Source organism: Poecile atricapillus, chromosome 2 (assembly GCF_030490865.1).
Source record: "Poecile atricapillus isolate bPoeAtr1 chromosome 2, bPoeAtr1.hap1, whole genome shotgun sequence".
In the NCBI taxonomy this organism is placed as follows: Eukaryota; Metazoa; Chordata; class Aves; order Passeriformes; family Paridae; genus Poecile; species Poecile atricapillus.
The window spans coordinates 89684409-89709757 of NC_081250.1; the positions used below are offsets into that span (position 1 = coordinate 89684409).

General features: G+C 36.5%; 1 protein-coding gene across 1 annotated transcript in view; it reads right to left on the reverse strand.

Annotated features, from left to right (window-relative positions):
• Positions 1–511: 511 nt before the first annotated feature.
• Positions 512–25349, reverse strand: part of TERT (telomerase reverse transcriptase) — a 30625-nt gene continuing 5787 nt past the window's right edge. The window contains 16 exon segments of the mRNA XM_058832477.1: positions 512–942; positions 4644–4781; positions 5138–5262; positions 6826–6887; positions 7176–7302; positions 8486–8671; positions 9738–9775; positions 9777–9824; positions 10467–10557; positions 12272–12385; positions 14183–14268; positions 16222–16317; positions 16712–16873; positions 18177–18359; positions 19761–19950; positions 24196–24391. Of these exon segments, the coding sequence (XP_058688460.1) occupies positions 839–942; positions 4644–4781; positions 5138–5262; positions 6826–6887; positions 7176–7302; positions 8486–8671; positions 9738–9775; positions 9777–9824; positions 10467–10557; positions 12272–12385; positions 14183–14268; positions 16222–16317; positions 16712–16873; positions 18177–18359; positions 19761–19950; positions 24196–24391 (1946 nt within the window). The 3' untranslated portion in view covers positions 512–838.

The following is a 25349-nucleotide window of genomic DNA, read 5'->3' on the forward strand; positions in this document are numbered from 1 at the left end:
GTAAAGCATTTCTTCCTTATATTGATTGTAAACCAACTCCCTGTATAAAATAATTTTCCCTTTTTCTATCACTATATGTCCTTATAAAAAAATAGTTTTTACAGCACCAAAGATATGCAAATAGAAAAGCAATATCCTTGGCATACTATCTAATCAAGAACTTTTGTTTTGCAGGTATAAATGCAACAATATTCTGTACAACACTGTATTAAAAATATCACAGAGTATTCAAAATAAATAAAACATACACCAAAAATAATCAGCTTGGACAGTGACATTTTGGCATATATTAGTTGTGATCTGCAAAGCATAAAACTTCTAGCCTCTGCATCTTGCCATGAAATGAATTTGCCCTGTGCAGATAACTGCTTTTTGTGACATAAATCAGCATGTTACAGATTACTATAAAATAAAGTCTGTGGAAACAAGTATGTGGTATTGCAATTAACCAGACAATTTATTATAAAATAGTCTGCAACACAGGTAAGTAAAAAACACCTCTTCAAGACAACTCACTGAAACAAAAAAATAAATAATTTTTTACAGAACATAGTTTAATGATTCCTCCATCAAGAAGATGGGAATCATGGAACATAGCCAAGTAAATTACTTCAAACAGCCTGTGAATTTACAAAAAAAACCCCACAAACAAAAACCCAAACAAGAAGGTATTAACAAAACTGTCTGCTCTTTTTGTGTCTTCTAAGAAGCAAACACATAAAACTTCTGAGTGAACTTGCTTTTGGGCCACTCCACCAAAATAAACAACAGAGAAGTCACCCAAAGACACAGTATTTATTTTCAAATGTGGGAAAATTATTAAATAAACCTCAATCAGTTAGTCCAGGATAGTTTTGAAATCTTGACAAAGAGATGGTTCTGTCACTGCCCGCAGTAGTGCCACAGTGTCCTCTGGGATCTTCCTGATTAGCCTCCTCTTACCTACCAAAATATCAGAAACAACTCATTACAGCTGCAAATTACTATTAATTCTGGTTTAAGGAAAATGCTAATGAAGCAATGAAATCAGTACTAGCTAAAACCAACTAAAAAGTTGAAACACCTGGAATATGAGGACAAAAAAGAAGCTCTAATAAAATATGCTACTGCTCTTCCATGCATAAATCAGGCTAATAAATAATAATAAAAAAAGGTTCAAAATTGTATGTGAAAATATTAACAAAGAAAATCAAGGAGCAAATTCCTCCTACTTTCTGTTTTTGTGACTTTTTTTGTTCAGATTTAAGAACTTCATTAAATTTTGAAAAGCGTAAGCCCATTTGTTCAACAACGTTACCAACCAAATAAGGCCTTCTGTTAAACCATAGTAACTTTGAAAGACTGAATGTCCCATCAATAGAAATACAGACAGTAAAAAGGACTTTTTACAGATTAGGAAGAACATGTAAAATCCTAGCAACAGTTTAAGTCCATCACTAAACAGAGTCAGCAAAATTATCAATGGTGCAGAAAGCCAGGAGTACTCAATAAACATTTGTCCTGTATCTGGAAAGAAGACAGATGATGTATTTATATCTTATCATGATAAGGAAAGACTCTTGCTCTTTTCCCTGCTGGTAATAACAGGAGGGATGTTAAACAATAACTGTGTTTTAAATACTTAACTGAAGAATGATGACAACTCATGACAAGTCCCTGATGTTGATATTTAATAGGTTTAGGAATAGTGGGAAGAACTTCCTCCCCAAAACCTATGAGCTTGATATCAATTCCCACAGAGACTAATGGGAAGGCATGCGCAGGGGCACAAGAGAAAACAACATTTATACCAATTCCTGTCAACACAATGATCTTACAGAGGTAATAGGTTTTATACAGGCAATACAAATTCCAAAATGACAACAAAAATTGCAGCTGTTAAGTCAACACGGGCTTTTACTAGCCTTGTTTATCTCTGTGCTACAGATTACTACAGCCTATAGAGGTACTGAGCTAACTTCACAGGATCCAACCTGAAAGTCAGTGACTTCCCTGTCATGACTACTGACATCCACACATGCTACTTGATTTCCAGGAAGATAAAACTTGAAATACCATGTTTAGAATTAGCTCTGATAGCTCTACATAATGCTTAGTTCTCTAAGTAACCTTCTCTACAAGATGATTCTTGATGGTTCTGATTACAATAACATTGCCCAGGACTAGGTCTGGTGCAGGGCAAACAAAACTAACTTGTAACTGCATAGAAAACTATCAGTATCTCTGTAAATGGATATTAGTGTATGCCCAAAGGATCAGGACACATAGTATTGTACTAAATTCAGAAGAATATACAAATATAAACCATGTAAAATCAGAAACTGAAAAACAGCCTTCACCCAAGACCAGAGACCTTGGGGATACAAAGATAATGATGCCCATTCACACCAAGGGTATATATGTGACTTGTCACCACAAGGTATCTTTGTACAGCTCCACCAATTACTGCACCAACCCTTGCTGCATCAGTGGAACAGGACTAGTGGAAGTGCAGGTAAGATTTCAGGTGGCTATAACCAAATGGAGAGATAGCACTTGAATTACTTGGACCCCAGTGATCTGTCATCCAATCACAGTGAAAGTTTCATAGTAAAGTTACAGCCTGCTAATTGCTCAGGCAGTTGTTAAGCAAAGATTTCTGAGGCCTTGATCTCTCCATAGTGTACTTGAAGTCTCAGATATTTCCAAAAGAAACTGGACTCTGTAGATAAAAAGAGTGGGCTGTCTTAACATTATGGATGTGAAGAACAGGTTCTGCCTCAGAGAAGGTAACGTTTTTGAAGGAATAGCTGAAAAGTACTCTTTTCAAGGGAACATCACCACTGACTTTCTACAGACCTTTGGACTTTTCCTGCTCCATCTCCACAATACTCAGGAAATATGTTAATAGGCTTCCCCAGGAATTTAGGAAGAAAGATTATTCCCTTTCTCAAGGGCAATTCTCACTGGCAGAGAAGGCTGCTGACAGGTGGTCAGCTTTCCCTTCCTGGGTTAGAAACTGTGCACAGAGTTATGCCTGGACCACATGAAAGTTTCAGATCAGTATTGCAGTTAAGCAAGCAGCTCTATGGGTACAGCAGAAGGAACCTAGTGACAATTGCTATTCAAACTAGGAAAACTTCACCTCTACTTCCCAGCCAGTTTTCCCTGGCATCTGTGGTGGTGTGCCTTCGTGGACAGCAGAGACCACTTTTATGGCTGATGTGCGCAGTCACAGAAGATGAGATTCTGTTGCGCAATAAAGCTGCCAGGAGCTGTGCCTCCACCCTGAAAGTACTGTCAGATTAAACAGCAAAGCATGCACAGAGAAGGATGAATAAGGTTTGGCTTAGATTGTGGTCTGCCAGTCAAAGATCCCAAGAGCAAAACCGTCACCATTAGAGATGAAAACTCAAATGTGCCCTTTATGGATCTTGGAGAAGTGAGGCAGCTCCCAGGGAAGCCACTGCCCTACTGGTTGTGTCTACTGCATTCTCTGCTTAGTTTTTCAGTCCCAGTCCTCTCCAAGTGAAGAAAGCAGCCCTGCCCTGGTTTCTCAGCAGCAGAGGGCGGTTTTGGTGTCCCTGAGCAACTCAGAGAAAGGAGTTCCTCTGGGAAAGGCTGTTGGAATTCTGCTCCATACAGAAAGTCCATAGCTCTCAAGGATGTGGCAGACAAAACACCAACCATCAGTTTGTTTCTCTTAACAGTGTAAATGTTGTCTTGGTACATTCACACTGTGCCACCAAAAATCAGACTCTGCACTTAGGCCTTGCTGCAAGCCTTCAATATGGGAAGGAAATGCTTCCTTCCAAAAGAAGAACTGTTTTTTTTGGGGGGCACTGGACCTCAGTGCAGCTATCAAAGGAAGTTTATGATACATTTCAAATCAAATAGGTGTTACCCTAGAATGAGACCCAAGAATTTCTTAGTCTTATATAACAAAGCTGCCTAAGCAATGAGCCCTTCAGAGTGCAAATTACAGAGTCAGCATCCAGAGTCTGGACATCACTGCAGCTAAATTCATCAACAGTACTGGCTGCTTCAGGGAAACCTCTTGCTGTCCACTTTTAATATCTTAAAGCTGAAAATTCTATTATTTCTGGGGCTGGCCTGCAAACAGACTGCACAACTATTTAAGGAAAGAGCTGCCCAGGGACACAGCTTATTTCACCAAATGAAAGTGTCAGAGATACACCAACACCACAACTCTACACAAATACACAAGCAGTGGAGCCAGTGCTTCTGTTTCCAAGTGACCCTGGTGACACTTTTTTGGGTAAGAGTTTAAACTGTGGGAGGAGCTTAGTTGCCAGTTAATCTACATTTTTTAAAATAGAAGCTTGAACACTTGTATTTCATTTAGATAAACCTGCTGACAATACCTACATGATTAACACAGTCTCATTAAGCTTTCTGAACTGTACAAGCTTACTGAGTGCCAAGCATCAACTGTCCTGTGAAAATAAGGCTCTAGAAAATGCAGTGCTGAAAAACACTTTAATCTGCCTACTTACACTTAGTAAATTTGAATAAAATCAGAAAGATCGTTAATGTACATCTGAGAAAAATATTATAGGATTAGAAAACTTTAAAAATCCATTTGTTTTTAAGTTTTATTACAATTAACATAGACAAAACTGTAAAAATAGCTACATACTTACAGACTTTTACGGGTTTAAGCAGACATTCGTAAAAAGCTTTGTGATTTGACAGTTTGACAATGAAGGCATGGTAGCAGAGCCATTCTGCTACCTGAATAGGGAATATGCCAGATACATCTTTGTTACCTTCAGCAATCCCTAGAGATAGAAAAGGAAAATAATATAACTGAAAATGATGAGCATTAAGAAGTATGGAAGGTCTCTCCTCTCTTTATATAAAATCACCCCAGGATTTTTTACTAGAAAACTGTATAGTCAGTAAAGCCTTGCACATTAGCAGAAAACTAAAAACTAGTGCCTGAAACACAGTCTTCAGAAAACTGAATTTAAGAAGAAAAATGCACTGTGATTTTAATCATACACTTCACAATATTAATTCCTGATCTTTATCCCAAAATTACACTATCAGACTGCATAGTCAAGACGTTCTATTTGTCCAAAAAAAACCCAAACAAATTGAAACCCACTACTTCATTCCCATTAACACCCTATACCTGCATTTATTGTTTTCAGGATAGCATAGCAGCATGATGCATTCTGAGAAATAATCCTTAGGAAGAAACGAGGATTTTTTCTAACTTGCTGGTTGAATGGAAATTGGATAACACAGGCATGGAACCTGTTCACAAAAACAGCCTATTTAATCAAAAGTCATTTGCAATTTCAAGTGAAACTATGACTACATAGCTTAGGCACCATACAACATCTATAAGCACACAACAGTCTTTAGCTGTATCAACACTGTTACTTCATGACACCTCTCCCATATATACACAATCCTGGAACGTCAGACATAGATAACATTTATTTCTAAGTTTTATACTGAAAGTAGATCTCTAAGCCATCTGCCTTGGTAAGAGACTTCTCCTCTGAGGACAGTGTAACTGTGTTAAGTGCAGGGAAAATTAAACTACCCATCGTCACCAATTCCATACCACAGACTATGCCACCAGAGAACACCCACATGAGAGAGTATGAGAGGAAGAAAAAACAAAGCAAAACCCCACAATAAATTCTGCTCAGGTATTGAGGAAAATAGACTTCCAAATGATTCCACAGACCAAGAACTCCTTTGCCTATCTGGAAGCCAACTTTATTGAAGTTATTTGTACTGTATGCTTCCTAACACCTGTTTGAAAATATTTTCAAACTGCTGATTTTTTTACCTTCAGACTCTGGCATTACAATCCTGCTTATGATGAATATAGCCAATTACAATGTTTATTTTTAATTAATCAACAATGTATATACTTGCTTATTAAATTAACCCAGCATATTGCAATCACTTAAAAAAACCTGTGACATTTTCAGTATTTAAGGGGTAGACCCTAGTACCATGATGCATTACAGGTCTTTGGCTGAATTAACCGGACATGCAGTTATCACGGTGGACAGTCTTTTAATTATAAAGGCCACTGTTATAGTGTTACGATAAAACCAAACAGAAGTCACTAAGTGAACATCTCTATCAGAGAAAAATCTTAAATCACCCACAACACCAAAGTTTAAAAGCTGGACACATGAGTGCTGTACTAAACAAACCAAATTACACTTCTTGGACAAAGAATACAGCTTGAATGTAGATCAAGATGAATTTAAGAACAGAACCAAAATGTCCCTTCTTAACAAGTGTGAGCAGAGCAACATTTGATTTTTGTGAAGAGTGAAGAACTTCTTGCATATTTTCTGTGTTACAACAATAAAAACCCATTTACTTGCTGCTGCAAATCATTCAAAGTTTTCAATGTACATAGCTTAGTATTTTCTTCAAACTTGCTTATCAGTTTTGATTTCTTTCCCTTATCTTTGTAAATATAAACTGGCTAATATTTAACTGATCTAAATATAAAATGGTTAATAAGGCTTCTTATCATACTCCTGAAGCAAAACAGACTAGTTATCTTGAGGTCAGCTGTCAAAACCAAGACACTAAAAATCCATTTGGTGAAGTATCACTTAAACACACACATGAAATATATTCTTGTATCCTAAACCTAATAGTATTACTTAAGCACAGTGCTGAAACTTGACCTACTACTGACATTTACTACTGCACACATTGTACAGAAAAATATAAATACTGCACACTTATATGGCACACTTTTTTCTAATTCATAGCTCCTCCATGTGTTAAGAAAAAGTAATGAAATATTGACACTTACTTCAGAAGACAGTGACCTACCTGTAAGCCTGGAGTAAAAATATCTTGTAGATGTTAATGAGAACTGTTCTAAGGCTGTTGATCTAACAGAACAGAAACAGAGCTATCAGAATATTTTAGTGTCATAATAGGATTTGTTGAAGACCTAGACAAAAACCATTTTATGCTAAACTTCAAAGATTTCTTTTATATAACTAAGTTAACAATGTTGTGAAGAATCACTTCTGGAACCCTACATTTTATCTGATGTCAACATTTACAGATTATACGGACTTCCTCTCAAAAAATAAACTTTTATGTTAGAACTCAAAGCCGTTTAAATGCTCATCACTAATCACAATATTGCCAAACATCCATTTTCATATTCCCACCTGTAAATCAAGAAATAAACTATGACATTTCAGTTTGAGGACTGCACTCAGTTTGTATTTCATGTTTTTCCCAGCTGTTATACTTGAATTGAAGGAAAGACTTGATCTGATAGAAGTACAGGTGTAACTAGGAAAAAAAAGTAAAAAAAGTAGTTAAACTCTATGGGCTAACAGACTAAATTAAATTCTGTAAAGTAAGCCTCATTTAACTTCCCATTTTACAGAGATTTCCTGCTAATCAATGAGCCAGTAGCTAAAAGATGACCATGATTAAATTCAGTGTTGAAAGAGACTAGGCCCTGTGGAATTAAGGGTATTAGCAAAGGGCTGTAATGCCTCAGGGCTGAAAAATTCACTCTGCTAAAAATGGTGAATCAATAACCTTAGAAATAAACTAAATGTATTTCTTAAACACACTGTCTAGCCAGAACACTATTAATTACTCCAGTGATAATCATCTTCTCTGCATCTATGATCCATGCAATGCAGGAGCTTAGGCTTGAAGCCACCTTAGTTACTGGAACAACCCTGATTGCTCTAGCTACTTAAGCTTATAAAGCTTAGCAAAGCCTTGAAACAAATACTGTGGTGGGCTTGGCAGTGCTGGGTTAATGGCTGGACTTGATCTTAAAGGATTTTTCCAAAATAAACAATTCTATGGTTTTATGATTCTGATTGATGTCTCCCAACCCTGCAGCATCAATACCCTTCTCAACATAAACTGGTTTTTTCAAGAACTCAGCTAGTGAATAAATCTCTGACTGTTGAATAAATTCCAAAAATGACCAAACTTTTCTGTTTAGGAAGACTACTCAGGAATTTTACTATCAGTGGAAAACCTCTTCCTTATGTTCCACCTAAAAGCTTAAGGGCTGTTTATATTAAAAATGGTCAATAATGAAGCTAATTAAACAATATTATCCTTGAGTTTAAACAGCTCTTTCTTTTCCATCTTTAGCAAATGTCTAATGCCATCTCTAGTAGTCCATGTAAAGGTTCTACAGAACCTTTCAGTAGGATACATTATCCTGTCCTGAGTTTTATGCCACTTCAGACTGTTTTGTGTAAATGGTCAAGGTTGCTAGTTTAAAGAGAAGTTCTCTTCTCCCACACATTCGTTCCCATCTGAAGTGTACCAGAGGAAACATCTCTGATGTTGAAAAGATTGTTTGTCCCTTTAGTCTATACCAAATTAATCCAAATCCGTTTTGCAATCAATTCAACTACATCATTCCTAATGTACCCTTGTGCTTCTCCCACTATGTACGAGACACTGTAAAGCTGAGCCTGGAGTGTACAACTCTATTTACCTGGAGTAATCGCAGTAAACCTCGAGTGTTTTTATATCTAGTAACAAACCACACCACGGGATCAAACGACAATCTGGCAGCTGTTTAAATTTGGAACATCCTGGGATATCATCAACAGGAAAATTCACCACTGTCTTATTTGGGTTTATTAAAAGGCCGTACTCAGGAATACCTGTTGCTAGAGTCCTAAAACAAATATAAACAGTTAGGCTAAGCCCCCCCCAGCAAAGTAGACAAAAACTGGCACCATGCTGCAAGACATCAGATCTTGAACAAAAGGGCAGAAAACAAGGAATAAAGGGAACCACAGCCAACTCTTCAGGTTAAGGAACACAGCTAGAAATAAAGTGAAGACATTAGAGGCAAATAAATACATAAAATAAATAAACTTGAGGACAATAGAGAAAAAATTTTACAGATACATGCAAATTAAGCACATCAGCCATGTAACACTTGAGACAAGATGTATGAACCACAGAAACCTCTGAAATAAAAATCACTCAAAAAAGACAGATGACAAGTTATTGTTTTTGGAAGTTAACAAAACCAAGAAGACTCCATATAACAAGAATCTCAGTTATCTGATGAAAAGTTTTTAACTCTGAGGGGAACATTTTCCCTAAGGATGTTTTCACTGCCAGAATGCCTGCTGATTACCTGCTACATACTGGATCAGCAGTGTTATGGACAAGAAGCAGTCTTGTCCTACTTGGCAACATACTTATGTGCAGGCTTCATCCTTTTAAAGAGAGGAAGTGGTAGGCTCTTCTTCATGGGGAGTCATAGTTGTTATGCTGTCTCCTCAAAACTAATTTACTGAGTCCCCCAGCTCAAATACTACATTAGGAAAAACTGATATTACTCCATTTGTGGCAGAGAGCTCCTAGGATCTGATCTGTAAACAGTTCTGGAAATCTCTCACAGAAAAGCTACTTCTCTACAGAAAATCAACACAGGTGGTACAGAAGTCGGTATAGAATAAACATGCAGACAACTTTAAAGGGTAAGCAGGACAATATCTTCACTGCTACTCAAGTGACATTGTGCTGAAAAGATTTTTTTGGACATTAATAGCTTGAGGCCCCTCACTGTAAGTTTGATTTATCGTTTCCAGAACTGTAAACCCACAGATCCATAGATATTTCTTCCTGTTCTGGTAAGGAAATGGGGACAAATGAAGTCTTCAAAATACACTATCCACTATTTCATACAATTTATACTTCAAACTGTACTTAATTGATTACTCCATCACCTTTCAGGTTCACAACAGAGCTGCACCTTTCTTACTATTGAAAAGCATGATACAATTGACTACACTGTAGATGCTAAGCTTTTCTTCCTTTAAATTGATTTTGGCATCAGCAGAACTCCCCTATGACTGACTGTACACTCCCTATCCGCAGTAATCAGGAGCTTCCGGGATTCAATTTTAAAGAAAAGGTAGTACTGAAGCACAGTAAAGAATAAGTGTTTTAAAACTTCCATGTGAACTGCATACTACCATGCTATTGGTATCTTTGATACTCATCATTGAATGTTAATGACCAGAAAATTCTTAGCAATACTGGATCAGACCGGAGCTGCATTCCTTCTCAGAATGGGAACAGAAAGCAGCAGCATGAGTGCCCAATAAAAACATTTTGAGAATGTAAATAAGACATCTTAAAAATTTAAGGGAAAATGGTTTTAAAAGACAACTGTCAGCTGCTTTGGTTAGGCTGCAATACTAATTTTTGCTTGAAGCTCCACCAAGGTTAGTAGGCAGGTCCCTAATTCAAACTTAAGCAGGAATTGCCTACCATGTGAACTGCAACAAATTCTTAACTGGCTATCAAGAATGTAGTTTTAGGGTTCTTCCCAAGCACAGGCTACTACCAAGGCCTCCAAAATAGCCCTTGACTGTTAACTTTTAAATACACTTATGTGCATAAAGATGAAAAAGAATTACATAAAAGGTAATAATGCTTTCTACTTTGAAGACTATGTCTCTGATCGCATACCTTACAAAAGATCTTGCCTTCATTAAATGTGGTGTAAGCAGCAAAAAATCATCAATGAGACGTATTAGGACTCTATAATCAAGAAGAAACCGATTTTTTAATACATAATCCTTTCAAAGCTTTTTCATACACTTTAGAGCAACAATGTGCCTGCCTATTTTAATTCACAAGATGGTAGAGGCTGATACAAACTCCAAATTGAGACTCATGAAGAAATTCTCAATTTTGCTTCTTTCTTAAACATAAATGAAAAAATTAAATACTAAAGCAATGAGACTGGCTAGATGAAAAATGAAGGAATTTACAACATACAAACTATTCCCCTGGATGCAGTGTTTCCCTGGATACGCTTTTCCAAGGGAGAATATGGAGTATCTTTCTCTACAAGACAAGGAAAAGAGGTGCCAGACCGTGTACACAAGTAGATTCTTGATGGTTTCCAACTCTGTCTTTGCTTAGCATGTAATAAGCTGTTTATGAAGCAATCACTTGAATGTAAAACAGAATTCCATCTACCACTGTAAAGGCTGAAATTTTCCAACAGAATTCAGCCCCCAAGCACGCCCATATTTTTCTGGTAAATCCTGCCTAGCAGATCACAGAGAAGTAACTCTGGAGATGATGATGTACAGTCTCATCTTCAAAGCAAGCGTACTGCCATCACTACGATGAGATCTGTAGCACTTTGGCCCAGCCAAGTCAAAAACCACCTTATTCTTCTGACTTAAAGGACAAATTAAATTATCAAGATCATTCAACAGACACGTAAGCATTCTAAAATCTGCTCTACATAAAGGCAGCTGTTACATTAAAGAGTGCATTCTTCTGAATCAGTTTCATAATTTCTGTTTCGTAAACAACACCCTTTGAAAGCAACGGACAGCTTTTCAGACTCACATCAGAGAATCCTCAAGCCTGTGAGAACTACTACTTTTGTAGGGAAATGTTTAAAATTCTAACACCCAGCAAGCCTCCCAAGAAAAAACACCAGTGAGATGCACTTATCTGGAGTATTCCCAGTTATTTTTCATTTTTGGGAGGAGGAATTCACAGCAATGAAGGGAGATGTCTGAACACAAACAAGTTTCAGGGTCAAGCTCATGACTAAATACCCTAATCCAGAATTCTGTTGGGGATCTGTTCATACAAAGGTAATAGGAACCTCAAAATTTTTACAGCTTTAAGAGTTAAAGCTTTTAGCAGGCTAGCTTTCTGTCAAGCTCCTAAGGAACAAGCACATGCAGGGCACAAAGACTGAGAAGATTTACCAAAAATCACACCCTGTTTCAAACAAGAACCAACATACCCCATAAAAAACCTGCTATAAAGCTCTGACCTTGATAAAATGTTAAGATTTACTGACAGTGGATTGGAAAGCCCTCAGGCAGAAGCCAGGTGTATCAGAAAGTCTGTAACAAACATCTCATCTTGTCTGAAGTGAAAAGACACAGATGATGTGGGAATGAGGCATAGCCATAAACTTCTCAGAAGTACAAAAGCAGCTAGAGATGCTGTAAGGAGCCTTACAAAGTACAGTTCTCTTTCCAAGAATAAATCTCCTAACAAAGATAAAGGACAGCTCCTCTGCATTTTCTTCTCAATCTTGTAATAGGGAAATTCTCCCAAAAAAACAACCACAATTTCACTGAAGCTGCAGAGATGTTTGTGTGCACCACACTCCTAATGAAGCTGGAAATCCTTGAAATTCAAAACTAAACATCAGAGAAAATGACTAACATATATATTACATACTATGAATTACTGTAACAGAGCAAAGCATCCTTACCCATCCTTCTGTATTCCAGACAGCAATCTGTTTTCCATATCTCCATAGAATAAGCTGCAAAGTAAGCTTGACAAAATGGAGCCCTGTGGAATTCCACAGCACTGTAAGTAGAACCTTCCAAAGAATAAAGAAAACAAAAAAATCAAAACATGCAACAACACTGCAATAGCTATTAAGTATTTTTTTTCCAAGTATAATGTAAGAAATATGATATGTTTGCCAGTTAGCCTTATTTTGTTTTTTTCTTTCTCTTAAGAATCTACATCGAGATCTAGAAGTTTTAACTTTTAACAGTGAAAAAAACCCCACCAGTAAACACATTCCTTTCATATTAACAAATTCCAGGAGACAACTGCTGTTAAATGAAAGAAATTGTATAAGTGACCTCAAACCACAAGGCCTCCTTCTGCTGCAGACACATCCCTCATTGAAGTTTCTTAATTATTTATGTTACATCTTAATGTGACAGCTTCAAGAGAAGTGTTCTTCACACAAAGCAAAGTGCACTGGGAGAATTTTCTATACTGGCATGAACCAAATGGGTACGGCTCACAAAACCCTAGGGACTTATTTTCACAACACTTCTTTGAAGCAGTGAGATACTATAATGTCCATTTCACTGCTATTACATGAATGACTTGGTGAAGCTGAAGAGAATAAATTCAGACCACAGATCACTTTTGAGCACTGATCCTACCTGTATTTTCAGTCAGCTGAAAATACTCCTTGCTGTAATTTTATTTTCTTACAGACTTTTGTTAAATGTATCAAATGGTATTAAAAGATTCCTTGGAGGTCCCCAGCTCAATAATCAGCATTTTTATCAAAACATCAAGTTAATGTTGACCGTGATTTTTTTAACAAGAAAAAGAGTCTATTTATTTACTGAACATATGGGGTTTTTTTTGGACAAACAAGAACAAGCTACTTAAAAGGGGCAAGTTCATTTCATGACAAACATTTTTTCAGTCAAGCTGTGAATGAATTTGAAAGCGTGAAGCTGGTTTTGTCAGGGTGTACTTTCTCTGACACCATTAAAATTCCATAAAATATACTCACATTGGTTAGTCATTATTAAAGTATGCCACAAGAGCATTCTTAGGATCCTGCCAAAGGCAGCGTAAGGAATGCTAGGAGAAAATAAAAACATGCTTCTATGTGACTCCTTGAGAGCATTTCTCACTCTCCCTCAATCCTCTGAGATTCTAAAATAAGTATTCTAAAACAAAGGCATTTTTTCCATAGCAAGAAGCTATTCATTCTAATATAAATCACTCAGAATTTACAAATAACAATCATGTAAGTATTTCCTTTCTTAAACATGGTACACATTTGCCACCTAGAGGCAAAATATAAGTACCAAGTCAGTATCTCTACCAACATAAGAAGGAATCTGCATTACTACCTTCTATAACATCTGATTCTTAATTTTAGAGTTGCCAATAATTTAAATTTCTAACTAATTTCTAACAGTTGCTACTGCCTTTTATTTTTATTGCAACTTGCCAAATAGAAAAACCATTGCACTACAGGGAAATGACTAACAAGACTTTTGCATAACTGTTGGGATGTTACTCTTGCTTTTGCTCACCACAATGGATCCCACCATTTTAAAGTATATTCCTTTAGGATTACATTTTCAGTTTTAAAGGAATGCTATTCCATATTCTATGGAATAATGCAGTGTAAATAGTTAACATCATCCAGGTAGGGAAGAGAAATATTATTTAAAATAAAGTTGACTCCAAACTCTTCATGCTTTTTTGGAGCTTGAACTGATACATAAATTTCTCATTAATATGAAATAAAAGATATTTAAAAGACAGCTATCAAAAGTCCCCAGAGTCAATTAAAGAAAACAAACAAACAAACCAAGCATGCCATACAACAAGTAACTAATTTCTTTTTTACCTGTTCCTAATCTTCAGGATGCTGTTATGTATCATTTGAAGGAAAAAATTAAACAGGCTGGAACTCGTCTCATGGAAAGTTAAGCTCTAGAAATGTGACAAAACAAAACAAGATTTGAAATGAAAAGTAAACTGTAACTTTGAAGTTTAAATCTTTAAAAAAGTAGACTGCAGTAGCTCAAACCCCCAAGTGAAAAGATAAAACCTAAACTCAAGATCTGAACATACATACTAAAAAAAATGCTCACATGAGGCAAGTTAATTTTTGTTGGATGTTGGGGGTTTTTTTATTTTGTGAAATCAAATATAACATCTAAACCTACTGTAAGTGCTGACATAATATATTGGATTATTACAAGGTGTAAAACCTTGCTCTTTTGGCCACTTTCTATCCTGTAGGACAATTTCTGTACATCATGATATTTATAATTTACAATGTCTTGATACATACACTTGCCCGTTCTGCTGAAAAACACACACTTCTCCAGGTATTACCAACACTTCCATGCATTGCTGTGCACTCACTATTTATGGAGCATCTTGTTAAAAATTGCAAGATAAAAAATCCATTTACAACAATTTAAATACCCTTAACAATGACTTAATTCAAATTTAAATAAAATTACTTACTACTTGCATAGATTAGACAAATTGCAATCAAATGCATCCATCTTTTGATAGAGCCATGCAAGATCACGATTAATTGCATTGAAAAGATAATGTGATGTACCAGTGGTACAGACACTCAGCCTGACATGACACTTTTCTCAAAATACTTCGTTCTTTTAAGATAATGACACACAAATTGTTTTCAAATGTAAACTATTTTTAAATAAAATGTGGCTGCTCATGCAATATCTAGCACAGTTCCCTAAATCAGTTTGAAAAAGGTAACAAAATGTACTTATACATCAGAGATCCAGCTAGTTTCTATTTTCATCCAGGTGCTCATTAAATTTTTTATTTTTGTAGGATCCTGGAACTGTACACCAGCCACACCATATATTCTACTCCTTCGTCCACAGATCCCCAAGGTCATTTCACCTACATGTTAGAAATCAGCTTCTGCCAACCTTGTAATTTTCCAGTGAAAGTGCCAGATTTAGAGAAGAAAAATTTAAAGAGGAATTACCTGTCTGCTCATTTGGTGTTCAGGAAATCTTGTAAGTTTTTATTATGGAATACCATGATTCCAAGCAAGGAAATGCATGAAGAAACTGTCTGAGCCTATCACCTACTCCTATGCCTTTGTAATGCTCCTTCCACAAAACAAAGTCTTGAGAACAAGCACTTGTATCACAAGAATTAAAACAGAAGGATGCTTGCTTCTTGCAACAAAGCATCAGTTGGAGTTTTAAATGCATGTAATTTAAAATACATGTAATTTTCAATCATACTTTAATTCACTGGAAACAAGAAATCTCTTTAAAGAAAAGAGTTGATCTTGTTTGTGTTGCACTTAACTCCCCTAAAGAACAGTTCATTCTTATCAACCTTGACAGGTAATCCTTAAAATCCGCCTTTTTATTTTTAATTTGGCATAAAATAAGATCTTAAAACAAAACAAAACAAAAGCTGTGCAGTTTGCTAATCAAGATGCCACATCCTTAACTACTTGACTTATAACACATTTTGCTTGTTCTTACTTCCATATATTTTGGAGATAGGAAGTGTTGACACCCGCTTTTACTAGACAGTTAATTTCTCACTTGAGGACTGTTGCAAGAAACAATGAAATTAGGAAAGGGAAAAGAAAAATAGTTAAAATAAAAGTCTGAAAAAATAATGAGAAAGTCTGGGAAAAGTCTAGAAGGATTTTTTGTCAGATTTCCTGCCTGGTGCACTCCTCCCACTGAACACTCAGAGCCAGTTAGAAACATTAAAAAAGAGATGACAAAAGTCTTTCTACAGAACTTGCTGATTTATTAGATGAGAAGTAATGTCACCACATACTATGCACATACAAGTGAAAATCCCAATCTTCCTCTAATTCTTCTGTAGCATTCTTTTTCAGTTGAAAAGAAGCCTCACAATACTTACCTGTTCAACTACTATTGCATTCTGCAATGAGACACTCTCCTGAAGCTGAGACACAAACTGCTTCATGTCTGGCATAAAGTCCTTGAAGGTAGAAACCTATATAATTGTTCAAATTGTAAAGAAACAAATGATAAAAGCAATAGAAAATGCAGTAACTAACTTTTCTATGCTGTGGAGGCCAAAGGACCAGCCTTATTGTATTGTTTTAATCCAACAGTTCTTCTACCACTAAAATGAAATGTCTCACCCACAAATCTCTTTTTCCACAATACATTTATCTTTATTTTTACTCATACTGAGTAAAAACTTTAAAAGGTATGGACTAAAAACAAGCTTTTCTACCCCAGGAAAATATCTAACAGTATTACAAAAGGGGTTATTAAGTACTTAACCAATTCAAATTGTGACTAAAGAAAGCTGTAAAGGAAAGCTTTTCCTTGGACCAAAAATTTGTTTACAACAGCAAACAGAAGAAATCAGGAAGTCATACATGTCTCTTATAGAGCCTCTTGGCTCTTCCACTTGGGGTTATCATAATCACAGCATAGCGCCGTATGCAGTACACGGTTCTCTTCTCAGGCTTCAGGACCCGCGAAATCACTTCCACAAGTTTATTGTGAGGGATGGTATCATAAGCCCTGGACACATCAGCCTGAAATAGAAGAAATATCTTCCACTACATATGCAGCAGTATCACTGTAAACATGGTGGTAGTATAGAAGTATTGCTGTAGTACCTAAGCAAGGCTGAAGGATAGATCACATCGGAGTAAAATTATTGCATCTGGCAATTAGTGCATTCAGGCCAAATTAGTGACAGAATAAAAACTTACTGCTTATCTGAAAAACCTTTCCCCGCTCATCAAGTATTCCCTTAGAAAGCAATATCCAAATCATCAGTTTTAACACAATTCTTATTATTAGCAGAAGATTATACTATACGCCACCTTAAATCTAACACTGAACCCACCATCATTTAAGTTAATAGTTGATATTTTAATGTTTAAACACTTTAAGAAACCTTCCTCACCATATGGCCATGGAGACATTTTAGACTTTTGGAAAGCTGCAAACCTATATATTTTACCTTTCCCTTCCTTTCCTTTTCATATCGGAAACTCACCTCTGCTTTTACTTGTCACAGTAAAATCAGAAAACTTTCTGTAGAAGCAACAATATTAGGATTATTACAACACAAATTATGTCGATGACACAACCCTTTGGCTCGAAAGATAAGACAAAATTACAGAAGTTATTTCAGGGCAGGATTACAAGCGCCATGAGAGATGAGAACAGAGCCTCCCCATAACATACATAAATCTCTGTAATTTACGTATTTCTGTATACGTTGCTCCAATTTAAAGCTATGAAATGAAATCAAACACAAAATGTTGCCTGCTAGACAGAACTGACTTCACACTGACAGTGTGAAGATTAAGAAGAAACGCCTTTAAATAGTGGGCTACCACAAACACCAATTTTTTCAAAGTAGGAGAAGAAACTATTTGGAAAGACACCAACCAGAAGATGTTCATTTTCATCCAAAACTAATGATACTGAGACAGAAGATACAATTTTTTTAAGACATTGAATTTATTCAAATTTACCCAGAACTTTTTTTGTGGTTTTCATATGGCTCAGAATCCTATCTGAGCTTCCATCTTTCTCCCACTTTCATACCAGCTCAATGTAACTGTAAAAAAATTCAGTGCATGCATAGAAGCAGGAGCTCCTTCACACCAGAAAGATGGATAGGAAAACATCCAGGTAAAGGAAGCTCTACTGCAGGGACACCCAAATCACCCCCATCAAAAAACTAACCAGAGTCTGCAAAGTACACAAAATTTTATTTAGAAAAATAAATAATTATGCAGCTTACAGCTAATACAGCTATAAAAGTATCTGCACAAGCTGGTTTTGAAAAGCTAGTTTGAACATGTAATCAAAAACACATACCTTTACGCAGTAGAAATGAGGAATTTCACCACCAGATTCAAGAATCTTTTTAACAAATTGCTTCCATGTCTTGTAGATATCATCTTTCCCAAACACTGAAGAGCCTATAAAACTGGTGTTTATAGTCCGTTCATAATTTAACACACTAAACAGATTTTTTAGCTGAGTGTTGTAACAATTCATCTAAAGAGACCAAAGAGAATCACCTTAAATTATGCTGAAACATATTAAATTCTTTGCAATACAAAGACTACAAATTTACATGAAGTTTGAGATTAAATTTATTTAATATATAATAATTTATATATTTTATATAAATATATTAGTATTATATATTTATATATTATAATTATATTAATTATAATAATAATTTTATTTCATATTTACTATATTATTTTGTCAACTAAAGCTTTCAGAAAGCCTGAATATCACTGCAGTAACTACTTTAAAGTGACCAAGTAGTCTCAGAGATTTTTTTTTTTTTCCCAGTACAGTTAAATCCTATGGAAAATGGATTTGTCCTATCCTCGACTCTTGGAAATTAAGGTGTAATAGTTACACTGATAAACAGATGAATGCAAGCAAATAAAATCACCATCAATCTGAAAATAACTTCTTAAATATCATTCATTCTCTCTGCTGGAGATAATGATAGCAACAAGAACAACAAAGAGAAGGTGTGCTCTGAGATTTTATGCCAACTCCACCTGCACCATCACTGGGCTTCTTGAGGTACTTCGTTCAAGTAACTGAGCAAATATTTAACTCAGCTGTGGGGATAGTCAAGTACATCAAAGCAGCACTGAAGTCATGCAGGTTGCTTAACTCTATAAACACCATAATGTGGAATATTATGTGAAAAAACACTTCACAGCTCAGAACAGCTTTTGGTTGATGTTCTTTTCATCTGTCTGGGATCACATGGTCTGAACACCTAGTCCTAAAAAGCTGTTGACATGTCACCCATTTGGGGAACATTCCATCTTGTGAATGAGACTCAGCCTTAAGGAAAAGCAATTAATGCAGCTGTGCAAGACAGTGAAACTCGGCTGCCACTGTCTTCTGGTTAAATGCCCTGTTAAATAGATTATTCTGTGCACTGAATGCTCAGTCTCTGTTCCCACACTGCAACTACTCTCAGCTTCCTTCCTATCTCTCTATTGTGCTTGCTCCAGCTTCCTTGCTCTTCCTTAGACCCTGTTCTGTAATGCATTCAGCTCACCACTGTTCACTGGCTCCACAGGTGACTTCACAGATCAACATGCACCACCAGTATTCATGCAAATCCCAACAGGCCAGACACCCATATCAAAAAAATGGGATTACCTGACAAGCCATGTCATTCTAATGGGCTCATTTCCTTAAGATAGGTTATCAAACAGAAGTTTGTGATTCTGGAACTGGAGGCTTGTGATAATTGAGCACTGGAAAGGGAGAAGCTAAGCTGCAACAGACCCATTCAGACATTCAGATCAGAATGTTATAGTCCACCAAGTTAAAACTAGCTTTATGTGACAAAAATCCTTACTACATTTATTAGTTACCTACATCAAATGCACATAAAACAATGAAGTACATAAAAACCTTTTTTTCTCTGCTTTCCTTGCTGAGTGCTCGTGGTTCGACAACACCGCTCACTTTTACTATAGGTCTCAACCCATTTCGTTTGGGAATAAACCGGAGCTTTGATGCCATTGGAACAAATTTTTTTTGACGGATAGTTTCAATCTCCTCTGAAGACAGAGGCCGTAGCTGTAGTTTGACAAAATGGTTTCTAAAATACAAATATACACTTAGTGTAAGCAATAGGAAACATTTAATGTCTTTATGATAACTAAAGCCAAACATTTTTCTAAGATAATACAAATACTAACCTCTACAGAGAGTGACATGAAATTCTGAATTTCAGAACAATATCACAGTATCTTAATGACAATGTAATACAGTAGGAGACCACACATTTCTGCTTGATGCAAATAAAAACCCCTCTTAACACAAATTAAAATTTAAGCACAGATTAGTGGAACACATATGAATATTATGAAATATGTTTTATGCAAGAAACAAGAAGTTGGATATTTCTCATAGTTTCAGAAGACTGAAAGGCATTAACAAAGTTGAAAAGAACCTTCTGAAAACTATTCTAAGAGAGCTCCTGGGAAGGACTTACAAACTGTAATGGCTGTTCTACTGTCAACAGTTAGGGGATCTACCACTTCTTAGGAATTACAGTTAATTCAGGTGCTGGGAGACACAGACAGCATACGGGCTTTGGGTATCCAGGACTGACGAGCAGGTGTCAGTTGAAGCAAACAGCAGAAAATAACCAAGAACCAAACGCACCTAAGTCACAGGTTCTGAGCTTCCCAAGTTCACCTTAATGGGAAATGTGTTTTCCTCACAGATCCCCTCTCAGGATTTACAGTTCCACGAACCTTCATCAAAATCAGTACTTTTCCATACAATGAATCAGGACATGGTGGTGGAGCAAAAGCCCTTGGTTTTACTTAAGATGCAGATTTAAAGTACCCTACCTGCAACATAAAAGACCTGAATCGATCTTCTGCGCTGCTCTTATTGTTCAGATGGATAAAATGTGCCCTACAATGACTAATGGTTATGATATTATCCTGGGAAGTAAGTGAGGCAATTCAAGTCCTCACAAAAGACTGGACATCAATCTAAATTTGCAAGAGGACTTTTTACATCCCACACAGTACAAGAGGTTGGTTTAGCAAAAGAAGGCCACACTATTGCAAAAGGCAGTGAATGAATGGTGGAAACCTGGTAAAGACGCCCTAGGACACACCTGAGAAACCAAGAACATAGGTAAGAGAGGCACACAAATACTTCTTTTGTATGCCTATACAACTCAAATACAAGCTCATGATCCAGCTGCCTGGGACTCTTGCAGTCTGAGGGATACAGTGCATGACACCTAGAAGTATAGTGGCATGCAGAGCCACTATACTCATGTGAGTTGAGATACTGAAAAAAGAGTTTTGAGGATTTATAGTCAAAATTCCTGGTACAGATGCTGCCCAAAGGAAAGCAGAAATTATTGCTTTTCCACAGTGAGGGACCACTACTGTTTACAGAATTACATTCTTTGCTGAACACAACATCTACTATACTATTAGACAGATAACCAGGACAAAACAAGTAACTCCAGTTCAACAGAAAAAACTTAATCATCAAATTTCCATTCCTTTACAGCTCATATTCAAGACTGTGGGAAAAAACAAAACAAAACCAACGAACATCTATCACTGTATTAAAAAATACAGCTTCCTTTGAAAGTGATGACAAAGGCCAGTTACTGGCAGATCTTCGCTACTACCTCTGGCCAGCTGGAGAACTGGATGCCATTTTGCCTGCAGCAACATTCATTGCTAATTTCATGGCATTTATAGCAGCGCTAATGACTTTGAACATGCACTAATCCAGCAGCCACTGAACCATGCTGCTCTCACTGAGACTCACAACACTGTTAACTGAAACTTGAAGGAACTTGACTGGATGGTCCTGTTGTCTTTTGATATCTCTGCACAATCTGATGGGGAAGATTCAGAATTTCTGCAGTGTTTTTAATCCTCGGCAGCCACTGTGTGTGGCAGGGGCAGGGAAAGCATGAGCTTCAGGAAAACAGGCACTCTCACCACAACACTGGGTTCATAATTTTTAAAACACAACTTTACATTTTGCAGGCTATGTAACTTGAATCAATTGTATCACAAAATACTGATTTTTTTCTTAGTAAATCCTGCTTTCAATTTGGGCAATTAAATTTGGTTTAGCTTCAAAAATTAATACAAAGTTGTCTGTGTACAATGACAGCACACTGTGATCTCCACCAATCTAGCAAGGCTAATATAGAGATCCAGGACCCCTCTCAGAACCATGCTCCATATCCTTGAGTGGGATTCTGCCCAGGATGAGCTACTCAAAAGGACAGTCCTTCAAGATGAGGATTTACTCCCTAATGACAACACAGTCTCTGCAAAGGTAAACACACAAGTAAGGTCCAGGTCCACTCAGTCCAGCTTGTTCCATCTATTCTCTTCCTCCAACGGAGGATGCAGAACTCAACAGGAATCAGTAGCTACCAATGCCTTCCTGTGAACCAGCTCAGAGCAACTGCCTTGAGCAGCTCCTCCTGAGGAGAACCAGAACAACCATAAAACATGCATTAGGGCAATAACTGAGGTCACCAGATACTCTTCCTCCAGAGAAGATGGAAGCAGCTCAACAGCCTTTGGCACTGCTTCACCAGGAGTGCCTGGCTGGTTAAGAGCAGACAGTGTCTGAACACCCTCAAAATAGCCAAGGCTGCCCTAAACACCTGTATCCCAATTTCTATCCTCCTATGCGAAGTTGGCAACTGGCTACCTGTATGAATGCAAGAAGCTGGATTCGTGGCAGACCTCATGTAACAGATCACAATTGAAAGAGCAGCACTGAAAAGCCCTGTCAGTGAAGCTTAACTGCAGCTGCTGACATCAGAGTCAAAGTCCTTATAAAATATGATTACTGTAGCCAAGAGTAAACATTCTGTTCTTAGAACACGCCTTTGGCACACACGCAGCAGCATTTCCTTGGGATGTTTCTCCAGCTTCCAACAACCTGAAGTTTAGAGACCTTCCAAGCCAAAGGTGAGAAGGGGCTTCCTGCATGGTAAGGAAATATGTGGGGAGGAAATCAAAAGAAACAAGACCCTAGATTAGCATCTTTAGAGTTCAAAGCACCTTGTCCTTACACAATGGGCTTTTCTGGGCAATTAGGAACATGAACAATAGAGCTAAATCCCAAGTTATATGTTTTCTTTTAACCACTAACTCCTCAAAAAAGCTATTATTTACTACTTCTATTATTCCTTTATTGTATCTCTATTATGTGAGAGTCAGTACTTGATCATATTTTGTGCCAAAAAATAGTCTTTAAGTACATTAAAACTGCATAAAACATTAATTGCAACACTACAGCTATCAGTTTGAAGACACGACAAACAGAATGTGTCAGACTGAAAAAATCACATTCTACTACTCCTACTACTCAAAGTGCATTTTCTGTGCTACAACTGCAAACAAGATCGAGACCCCATTAAGTGCAAACACAAATGCAAAGACTGGCACTGGAGATATCAATGCTGAAATCAGGGAGTGACAGGGCAGGAGGGCAAAAATCACACCTGTGGACCAAGAAATCAGAGCAAAAGCAAAACGCTCACCATACAAAACAGCAAGACATGAAGTATGCTAATTTTTCACAGTTCCAAAGTTCTCTCAGATACCAGCAATTTATAATGAAAACCTGAAAGATGTGAACTAAGGAGATGAGTGCACAACACTGTTTATTAAAACTGCCCTTCCTATTTTCTCACTTAATTGTTTAAAATTTTATCTTAAATAATGCCCTAACTTAAATACATGCATGCATTTTTAAGACCAAAAAAAACCAGCATGGAATTCCAGCCATACTAAAAAAGGAGCTGTGGCTTCTAAAACCCTTAACTTTTTAAAGAAGCCTTCCTAAACCCACTAGGCTACTGTCTGATTTTTATGGATAGAGTATTACAGCTTTTCAGCAGAGTCCTGATTTTGGTTTTGTTGTTCCTACATTAAAGTAGTTAAAGAAAATGGAGTATTTTTTAAAATGAACTTTCACAAGGTTACTTCGTGCTTCTATCACTATGCTTTAACTTGTTGTTAGAAGGTATAAAAATGGACTTATCATAACAAAATTCTCTTCATACTGGATTTTATTATTGCAAAGATTTCTCTTCTAATAAAGAATCTAAATTTGAATTAGTTTTCTCACACAAAATATTTCTGAAAGTACAAACTGTGCATGCTACAATCACAGGTTGCAATTTCCTCTGGGAAATGAAGCAAATAAAATGAAGATAAATAGGCAATAAATTAAAGCAGAAACCTTTACACAACCTTTACAGAAACCTTTACAATACATAACACATGATTTCTCCATATCTGTTAATGCTTAATTAGTTTTCTGTTGTTACCTAATTCCAATGTTCTGTAACTTGCCCCAAATAAACTTCCGGTAGTAGAAGAGCATGTTTTTCTGGAACATGGTCTCGGTGACATAGAAAAATGATCTGAGCAACTCAACAACATAGGTACCCATCATCCAATACAGGAATTTGGCCAGAAGTTCTTCACGGAAACAGTGTTCATCAGCAGGAACAAAGTGATCACCTTAAATAAATAATTCAAAGGTAGTTATAGTAACTATCAATTCTTAGCATGAGTAAAGAAACAGAACACACACACAAAAAAACCACAAACCTGTACAACATTCTTGCCTTAGCTTGAGGTCATGAGAAAGAAAAATGCTTAGTACAAACAATTACACAGATGCCACTCCAAATTTTCAGGGCATTAAATAATGCAACTGACCTAAGCTTAAAGCATAAACATAGGAACTAATCTGCAGCGACAAACTGACACAGAGGACACAAATACATGCCACAGTAGCCCAAAGACTTACTTTCTTCCCCCAACACTGATTGTACAAGATCTTCAATGCACAAAGGCAAGATTATTGTGAAAGGAGAGGTAAAATAAAAGAAATAAGTCTACTACAATATTAAACTTTTTTAAAAAATGAAGCAAAAACTGAAAATAACATAGGTATACTGTAAAAATTAACAAAATTAAACTGGGATGATTTGGAGACAAGAATTATATTCAGATTTCCCAATTACATGAAAATTAATTAGTTACAGGGTTAGGCATCATTTCAGACATTCTATATAAAACTTATTGCTGCAAAGAAAAACAAAGAAAAAATTCAAATCACCCAAAGCCTATCAGTACTTCCAACATTTAGATGGGACAACAATTACAAACCCAGAGCATTCCTAACTACTGTCAAATTTAAGGTCACATAGATCTGTAATTATGACTAAATACAGATGAACAGGGAATAAGATTGTGGACTACAATACTAATGTTTTGGCCAACTTCCAATAATAATCTTTCTAATTACATTTAAAGCGCAGAATTTAGCCCAAATGCAACAGGATTCTTAAAGAAACTGCACATAAATATTAGTTTAGCTCCTTAGCAGAAATCATGGTTGTGGCACGAATGTGTTAAAAACAGCTTAATTTTGATGCAACAGACCTGACAGTAAAATTTATAAAATGGAAAT